This window comes from Heloderma suspectum, chromosome 2 (assembly GCF_057233095.1).
Source record: "Heloderma suspectum isolate Gila_16-S chromosome 2, 16-S_ref, whole genome shotgun sequence".
NCBI lineage: Eukaryota > Metazoa > Chordata > Lepidosauria > Squamata > Helodermatidae > Heloderma > Heloderma suspectum.
Genome location: NC_139459.1, coordinates 389111360 through 389120642, shown reverse-complemented (window position 1 = coordinate 389120642; position 9283 = coordinate 389111360). Strand labels below are relative to the sequence as shown.

Genomic DNA, 9283 nt, shown 5'->3' with positions numbered 1-9283 from the left:
CAACTGCCTCGGTCCTTGAGTCAGCACAACTGAATCTGTATCCGCTGCCCATGTGCCAGTCCATGACTAGGGTCTTCTGGATTTCACAGTCCTGCCCCCATTGCCATTCACCAATCACCATGGGACTTTTGGTTGGTTGGGTTTAGATTGGAAGACGCCTGTGCGTGAATGTGTTTTATGTGTGGGGATCAGTGCACACTGATCAACACACAGTCTTCACAGAAAATGCTCTAATCCAATGGCATGGATATCATGACAATTGGTGGTCCGTTATCTGCTGCAGCCTTCATCCGCCTTCTCAGCCATTGTAACATACAGTTAGGGCCAGAAATATTGGAACAAGGATAGCTGTACACCTCTGTACACCACCACATTGAAGTTGAAAAGAAACACACCCAGATGGGAGCAAAGTCAGGACTTTCAGCTGTACTTCAAGGGGTTTGACAAAAATCTGTGGAATCCACCCTCCAGGGGAAAAGCCCATTCGCTGATAGGGTTCATAAAAATCTGAACTCAGTTCTATTGCAGATTCCTCCAACATCGCTACTCACAAGTAGGGGTGGACGAAAGTCACTTACCTTTTCTCGCAGCTTGTTCGCGGTGGGGGGGAGTGTTTCGCTGCTCCCCCCGCGAAGTTCAGGCTGGGGGGGGAGGCTTCCCGCCTTGCCCGGACGCGAACACGGAAGTTTAAAAAAAAAAAAAAAGTCCCCTGATAGGCTACGTGACGATTCACGTAGCCTATCACGGCTGAGTTTGCAAATCTAGCCGTGATAGGCTACGTGAATCGTCACGTAGCCTATCAGGGGACTTTTTTTTTTTTCTTTGATTGCAATGGCGGGGGCGGCAGCCGGTCGAAAGACCGGCTGCCGCTCCCGCCCCGCTCGAACACCGGACGAACAGCCAGCCGGACCCGCCGCCGGGAGGGACATTCAGGGAAGGTAAGTCCTGTCCCGGGGGGGGGGGTGCGGGGGGCGGGGGGGGGTGCGGAGGATTTCTCCCCGAAACTTGTTCGGGGGGCTGAACACGTTGGCGCTCGGCCCCCCGAAGTTTCGGGGAGAAATTCTCCGCCATCCCTACTCACAAGTCTCTCTGCCGGCCGGTCAAAGTTTTTTTAAAAATATAACTGCTGGGAAGGGGCAGGGATTGGAGATCATGATCATGAATGCAGGTTTGGGCAGTGGCCAAGAGTGAGGCCAGAGTACCAACTGCACCCAATACAGAGATGCCAGGTCTGATCGAGGTGACACATGCCAAAGTTATACCCTGTTTGGGTTGCGGTAACTTCCAGTATGTGGGGCTGACTTTGGTAGGGACGGGTGAATGAGTGAGACTCGAGACTGCTAGGATCTTCCAAATATTGTATCACCGCTTGTCCTTTTTCCTGATCATGATGTCTGCTCAGTCTGCAGGAACAGGAAATTCACGCAAATCAAGCAGCAACTGAATGTGAAATGTGCGCACATTTCCCAAACTTTGTACCCATCTCCTGATTTGTGAAACTTTCCTCCATAAACTAAAGTGGGGATGATCCAGTCTCCAGGGATATTTGCACAAATCGAACTGGGGAAGTTGTGCCAATTGAACACGAGCACACATCTGGCCATTTGCAAACATTTTTGCAAGACGTGGTTTCTGTCTGAAACCCAGGAAGGGTTCACAGTTCCACTGAAATCAGAGCTGCCAGCCTCCACTGGCAGCAGCCCCAAATCTCAGGCTGAGAATGTCAGGATCTAAAGTTTAAATCACCCAGGAGCAAAAACTGAGCACAAGACTATCCCATGTCAAATAACTCTCTGTTTGGGAGACTGTCCCCTTCCAAAAAACCCAATTCCCTTCAATCAAAAAGATCATTTCTGTGCAGTTAATGTGTTACGACCATAGATGACAATGAGAAGCAAGGAAATGGAAGTACCGAATTAAACTCCTGCATTCTTTGAGAATAATTCTTTATGACAACAAGTGCATGAAACCATCACAGCAAGCAGAGCAATCAGAATACACTAATGCCAGTAACAAACATCCATTTTATGTCTTGCATTCAGGGCTTTCCATGTGCACGCAAGCTGCAAAATACTGGTACACTGCGGCCGTTAAGGGCCACACCTTCAACAGATGCATTATTTGGACAATGTCAGTATGGTATAGTTCCAGCCTCAACACTACCTCAGATCCGGATGGCGGTCACTGGCAGAGTGATAGCCCCAAGGCTCAGCTTTGCCTGTCTCCTGTAACAGAAACACCGAAACTGTGCAACTGAAGCTATAAGCACACCAACAGGCTCTGATAACTAAGATCTCACCAAACCTGTATCTCCTCCAAACCTGTGTCAAATATTCTCCTACAACTCTACTTCTATAGATCAGATGTCCTACTTTGTTTTGAACATGATATGCTCCTTTGTATTCAGATCAGGTCTCAGTACAATGATGTAGCACTTGGGAAGAAAGATGCAGCCCAACAGCCCAGCACTGGAGGCCAAGATCGAGAAGACCTGCACGGCCACCATGTATTTCCCCTTGGTGCTCAGGTAAGAGGGCACAAAGGACAGCCAAACACTGCAGAAGACCAGCATGCTGAAGGTGATCAGTTTGGCTTCATTGAAGGCCCCAGGCAGCTTCCTGGCCAGGAAAGCCACCGTGAAGCAGACGGCCGCCAAGAAGCCCATGTAGCCAAGGGCAGTATAAAAGAAGACAACAGATCCTTCATTGCACTGCAGGATGTTCTGTCCAGGCTGGGAATGCATGTCAGAGTCAGGGAATGGGGCAGAGCTCCCCAGCCAGATGGTGCAGATGACAACTTGGACACCAGAACAAGAACTGACAATGGAGTTTGCAAGACTCTTCCCCAGCCATCTCTTCACTCTGTTCCCTGGTTTGGTGGCCAGGAAAGCCAACACCACTGTGATGGTTTTGGCCAACACCGAAGAAACGGCAACTGAGAAGATGATGCTGAAGACTGTTTGACGGAGAAGGCAAGTCACTTTCCTTGGCCGCCCCATGAACAGGAAGGAGGACAAGAAGGAAAGCATGATGAAAATGAGGAGAATGTAGGAGAGGTCTTGGTTGTTGGCCTTGATTATTGGAGTTTCTTGGTATTTCATGAAGATTCCTAATACGAAGCCCGTAGATAAGGACAAGAATAGGGTAAAGGAAATCAGGACAATGCCCAAAGGTTCTTCATAGGTGAGGAAGGTTATCTCCTTGGGGACACATTGATCTCTGTCCTTGTTCGGATGCTGATCTTCCGGACACTTGATGCAATGGTTGGCATCTGAGAAGACAGAGAGTGAGTTCAGCAGGATTCACACCAACTGTACTTCCAGAAAAAATGTGCAGTTGGGCAGGGAGAGAGACAAACATTCCCTCACAGAGGACCTGTTTTGTGACCAGACCAGTCTATGGCCTCATCACCAGGCGAGGACCTTAGTAGTAGCAGGGCCAGGAAAGGTACCATAATATCTCTGCTGGGCATTACAGAGGGGTTGCCAGTCAGATAAGAACAGAGAAGAGTGGGCTAGATGGATTGATGGGCTGACTTGGAATAAACACAGCTCCCTACCTGGTTTAAATATGGAAAAGTGAGGGTATTAATCCTAACGTTGTTCAGGGTAAGGGAGTGTCTGTGAGGTTATCCTGTTCTTATCTTCATAATATTCCTGTAAGGCATGTAAAGCTACCTGGTAGCTAAGTGGCTTGTGATTTAACTTATGTTTTATGTATTTTCTCAACTTATGCCCCACATTTCTACCACAAGATGGTGCTCAAGGGACTTCTGGTTACCCGTGAAATCTGGAGTAGGAAACTTCCATAAATCTTTCTTATTTTTAATCAAGTTTTACTAAAGAGGTTTTAAAAAACCAGAAGATTGAATCAGCATTTGCAAAGGAGTTCTCTGATCACCAGAAAGTAGGGGTTGCACCATGTTCACATCCCCTTTTCTGCCAGGGACCTTCTGCTTTCCTGCCACAGGATCACAGCACAGTGCAGACAATTCTCTGTGTATAATGGAGAAAGGCCCACCACGTCTGTCCATGATGCCCTGTCCCAATCATGGAAAAAGCAGAGTGGTTTTATTTGTGGGACATGATTTGTACCAGGAACAGTGTGCACTAAGCTTCCCCCCTGCTTTGCACCCCAGAGATTCACTCCCGTCGTTTTTTCTTTCCACTCACTTCATGGGATTAATGGTGGAGATTAAAAATAAACTGAAGCCAAGTAGGGGTCAGAGTTCCAAAAGTCTTTAGCATCTGTTCCAAAGGTGTATGAATATTTAATGTGTTAATTAAAATGATTTTGAGGCTGCACATCAGAACAATGACCACAACGATGTACAGACCAGAAGAATAAAACCTTGTAGAAGAGCAAGTAATAACAAATAAAATTAGCATTCAGTCGAATGGGACAAGTCTTCATTAAAATCACGCTATGTACTAGAAGGGCATTATGTAGGGATGTCAGAGAATTCCGCGAAGAATCATACTAGAAGAATGCCAGTGCATTCGGCCCCCTGAAATCCATCGTGGAACGAAGCCCCCCCACAAAAGGCGTGCGAAACGGAGTACTTACCTGCTCCCATCCGCTCTGCTTTGTGAATGGCCGTCATACTGCAGCAGCCATTCGCTACCTCCTCTTCAAACCGTGATATTTCCCTTCTGTCATGATTGGCTACATAAATATCGATGTAGCCTATCACAGCTCAATACAGGGACGCAAACGGCAGCGGCTACAACAGCCGCCATTTGCATCCCTGCAGTGCTGCCCAGCGGCTGGATGTCCGGTTGCAGATTATCGGAGCAGGCCGGATGTGGCCGGGGGCTCTGTGGCTTGGCTGCGGAGCCGAGCCTGCCGGGCAAGATTCAAGGGGGAGGGACCGAGCGCCACCCCCTCCATTGAGGATTCCGGCAGGAGGGAAGGAGCATCTCCCCTCCACTACGGATGCCCCTCAGCAGAGCAAGGTAAGGGATTCATACATCCCTAGCATCATGAGGTATTTCAGGCTGAGCAGTAGTGAATGTCCCATGGCCATAAGGGATTCCCATGATGTTTTACACTAGGAGCAACAGTCATTTAAGAAGCCTTCTCCTCTTACCTACTCATGGAATGTTTTGCTAAAGGTGTTTATGAGAAAAGTAAGAGAGAAGTAAAATAGGGCTGTGAAGACTATTCGGCATATTCAAGGAGTTGCCCTAGGGAACTCCCATTCTTCTGATCTTGCCTACCTTCCTGAATGGAGATGGTTCCTTCCGCACATGGAGGGCAAGCATAGCAGCATGGTGGCTCTCCTTCTTGGACCTCCTTGTAGTATCCATAGCTACAGCTCTCAGTGCATCTGGAATGCGGCACGGTCTAGCAGCAAAGGGAAGGAGCATCCAGGAAAACAGTGTTATGACTATTTGTGCCTATGGAAATGAGTCCTCCAATTTAGACAGGACCCAACAAGGTTTCTAGCGCTTGTGACCCTAAGTGATTTAGAAGTGATCCCCGGTCTTTGTTTCAGAGAAGCACTATTTATGCATCACAACATGGCATGGACGTTTTTGGTCTGTTTGTTTCAAAAAGTGTATGCCACCTATACTATATATGTACTCAAGCCAATATAAAAACTGGAGGGGAAAAGGTACGACAATGATATAAACTAAAAGACAATCCCAGAATAACAGAAATTACAAACAACAGTAATAAAAGGACAAGCTTCAAGACATGTGCATGCAATAACGGTGAACGATGGAGGAGAGAGATGAGCTTTTGGCGGGAGGATAGGCACCACCATTGGAAAGGCCCTCTCCTTTTCCCTGTTTTGATCTTCATTGGCAGGGAAGAAGGCAAAGGGAGGATTGGAGGCCTCATGGCACAGCTGGAGACGGAAAGGCATTTTAAGGAGTGGGGTACCTGATGGATTTATATCCCCCAAATACATTCAGTACCTTGGATAACTGTTGTATAGTTCTGGATGGTTCTGACTAAAACCCAGAAGGGATACACAGCCCCGCCATAATCAGAGCCATCAGTCTCCACTGTACCAACTAGGGATGGCAGAGAATTCCACCACGGATCTCGGTGAGGCCGAATGCCAGTGCATTCAGCCCCCGAAATCTGTGGAGGAATGGCCTGCCACCCCCCTGCAACCCACAGATCCCCTCCGGCATAAGACTTACCTGGGGCAGATCTTCCAGGCGGCGGCGGCTCTGGCGGTGGCTCCAGCGGCAGCAGCTGCAGCAGCGGGTCTTCCGACCGGCTACCGCCGCCACCATTTGCACTCTTGTCGGCATGATAAGCTACATAAGTCTTTATGTAGCCTATCACAGCTGACTATGGAGACGCAAACGGCGGTGCCTATGGACGCCGCCATTTCCGTCCCTGCTAGCCAGTGGCCAGATATCCAGCTGCTGGCGGAGCCAGCCGGCGGCTCCGCGGATACCTGAGGATTCCGGGGGGAGTCTGGAATCTGGCGAGGATTCCTGGGGGAGGGATGGAGTGCCTCCCCCCCCCAGCGGAACCTGGCGGAACCAGGTAAGGGGAGTATCATACATCCCTAGTACCAACCCACAGAATACATGGAACTGAATTAATAAAAGCACTACGTAAAAACCAACCATTCAACAAAGGATCACAACACGAAAATCCCTTTCAAATAATACAAAGCCCTATTGAAACAGAAATACTTCCTGCTTGAGACTCATGGCAGACCAACATCTCCAGGGATGCTGCCACACCACAAAAGGACTTCCAGCCAATTGTCACCAGCCAAATCTCAGCTGGCCTTGCCACTTGGAGGAGGCTAGGGGTGTCAGAGAATTTCTCACCGAAACTTCGGGGGGCCAAGTGCCAACGTATTCGGCCCCCCGAAGAAGTTTTGGGCAGAAATTCTCCGCACCACCCCGCCCCCTGCACCCCCCCCCGGGATGGGACTTACCTTTCCCGAATGTCGCTCCCGGTGGCGGGTCGCAGCGGCGGTTCGGCAGGGCTTCGACAGGGGCGGGGGTGTCAGCCGCCATTCCAAGAAAAGTAAAAAAAAAAAAAAACGCCCCCGTGGTAGGCTACTTGACGATTAACGTAGCCTATCACAGCTAGATTTGCAAAGTCAGTCGTGATAGGCTACGTAAATCGTCACGTAACCTATCACGGGTGACTTAAAAAAAAAAGCATGTACACAAATGGCAGCCCCCATAGGGAGCCGCCATTCGCGTTCCTTATTTGGTCGCTGTAGTCTACGTAAATGTTTACGTAGACTACGGCGAAAATAAGGGCAACACTATTTGCATTGCCCTTATTTTTGCCGTAGTCTACGTAAATCTTTATGTAGACTACAGCGACCAAATAAGGAACGCGAATGGCGGCTCCCTATGGGGGCCGCCATTTGCGTAACCGCTTTTTTTTTTTTTAAGTCACCCGTGATAGGCTATGTGTCGATTAACGTAGCCTATCATGGCTGACTTTGCAGATGTAGCCGTGATACGCTACGTAAATCATCACACAGCCTATCACAGGGGCGTTTTTGTTTTTGTTTTACTTTTTATTTCGCGGCTGGGCGAGGCAAGGCGCCTACTCCCCAGCCTGAATTTCGGCCGGGCGGGGCGGGAAGCCTCCCCCCCGGCCTGAATTTCGGCCGGGCAAGGCGGGAAGCCTCCCCCGCACGGCCTGAACTTCGGGGGGTGCAGCAAAATGCCTCCCCCCCACCGCGAAGCAAGCTGCGAGACCAGGTAAGAGACTTTCGTACACTCCTAGAGGAGGCCTCATCAGATGCTCTAAGACAACATATCCAAGAGTCATGTGGAAGTGGGCATTTTCACTAGGTCTGTTAGCCACGTCAGTCTGAAGCCTGAATCCCTAGCGTGGCTGGGTGTTGCGGTGCAACGCGGTGCAATTCCGGAGCAGGTCAGGATCAGGCCAAAGAACTCCAATATGGGTTGGATCACTCTGAAGAGCATTGGGGGTGCTTCAGCCCGATGCAGACAGCAACCCCACCCCACTGTGTGAGCTCCTCGCTCCTTATCTGGTCTCTAGGGCATCACATGCAGCCATCACTCTCTTAGATGGAGTTGCCGCTTCCTTTCAAAATAGTGACTCTTCTTCTTCCAGTAATACGAAATGCCATTTTAAAAAATAAATGAAAGGTGACCCCCTTGCAGAGGCCAATGGGTGCAGGCCCTCCCGACAGATCCAGGTAAGGAGTGGGGGTTCTGTGGTGGTGGCAATGACAGTGGGGGGTCACTCTTGGTGGGGGTTTCCCCCCTTCTGCTTTGGGTCTCTAGATGTTGCTTCAGAACTGGAGAAGTGGGTCAACCCAGCTTCAGGGGCGGTTGAGGAGAGTTCATGCCGATTGGAGTCTTCTAAACTGAGCTCTGAATTAGGTTGGGTGGGCTGTGCATGGCCCTAATTTTTGCTACCCTGATCTTAGAGGGCTTTAAATGGATCAGCACCTTAATCTGCACCCTGAAGCTCAGTGTTAGGCATGGAATCTGTTTTAAAACAGGTGTGGTGCTGTCTCTCCACCCTGCCCCAGTTGTCAACTGAGGGGTCACCAGACCTCTCTCCACTGCCTTCAGAGGAAGGCCCACCTGGCACCTCCAAGCCTCCTCTCCAACCTCTGTACTTCCCGAGTTTAGAGGAAGGTCCGTCTTCCTGTGCTATTGCTCCCAATTTGCTCCATCTGAATAGGATGATGGCATTCTGCAAATGGTTGGGAGCAGGAGGCCAGGGACAAGCAATACATCCAAGCCAGTTTATCTGCTATATAAATGGGATAGGGGAGATAGTAGGGATGTACGAAAGTCACTTACCTTTTCGCAGCTTGGATTCATGGGGGGGGGGGAGACGCTCCGTCCCTCCCCTGGGAATCCTCCATGGGCCGGCTCCACTCCACGGTGGCTCCGCGGAACTTCCAGCCAGGGCCGTCGGCAGCCGGAGTTCTGGCCACGGACAGGCTGCTGCGGATGCAAATGGAGGCCACCGTAGCAGCCGCCATTTGCATCCAGTGAAGCTGCTGTGATAGGCTACGTAAGTATTTACGTAGCCTATCATGTCAAGCCAAAAAAAAAAAAGTGTATGCAAATCGCGGCGGCTATGGCGGCTGCCATTTGCATTCCGTATTTTTCACCATTATAGCTTACGTAAATATTTATGTAGGCTATTACAGCAAAGAAAAGGGGAGTGCACATGGCGTAGTGGATGCCATTTGTGTTTCTTTTTTTCCCCGTCGTTTTACCCTACACAAATATTTACGTCAGCTATTACGGTGGGAAAAAAAGAAACGCAAATAGCACCCATTACGCTATTTGTGTTCC

General features: G+C 49.6%; 1 protein-coding gene across 1 annotated transcript; it reads right to left on the bottom strand.

The window, feature by feature from the left end:
* Positions 1 to 1935: 1935 nt before the first annotated feature.
* LOC146356435 (vomeronasal type-2 receptor 26-like) lies at positions 1936 to 7021 on the bottom strand. The gene is made up of 3 exons (XM_084832630.1): positions 6913 to 7021; positions 5219 to 5345; positions 1936 to 3270 (listed from the first exon to the last, which is right to left on the bottom strand). The coding sequence occupies exon 3, from the start codon at positions 3098 to 3100 to the stop codon at positions 2369 to 2371; it is 732 nt and encodes a 243-aa protein (XP_084688756.1). The 5' UTR covers positions 3101 to 3270; positions 5219 to 5345; positions 6913 to 7021; the 3' UTR covers positions 1936 to 2368.
* Positions 7022 to 9283: the final 2262 nt, after the last annotated feature.

Bases quoted from the DNA above. Each gene is read 5' to 3' on its own strand.
- LOC146356435 (XM_084832630.1), bottom strand. From the start codon at position 3,100: ATGAAATACCAAGAAACTCCAATAATCAAGGCCAACAACCAAGACCTC.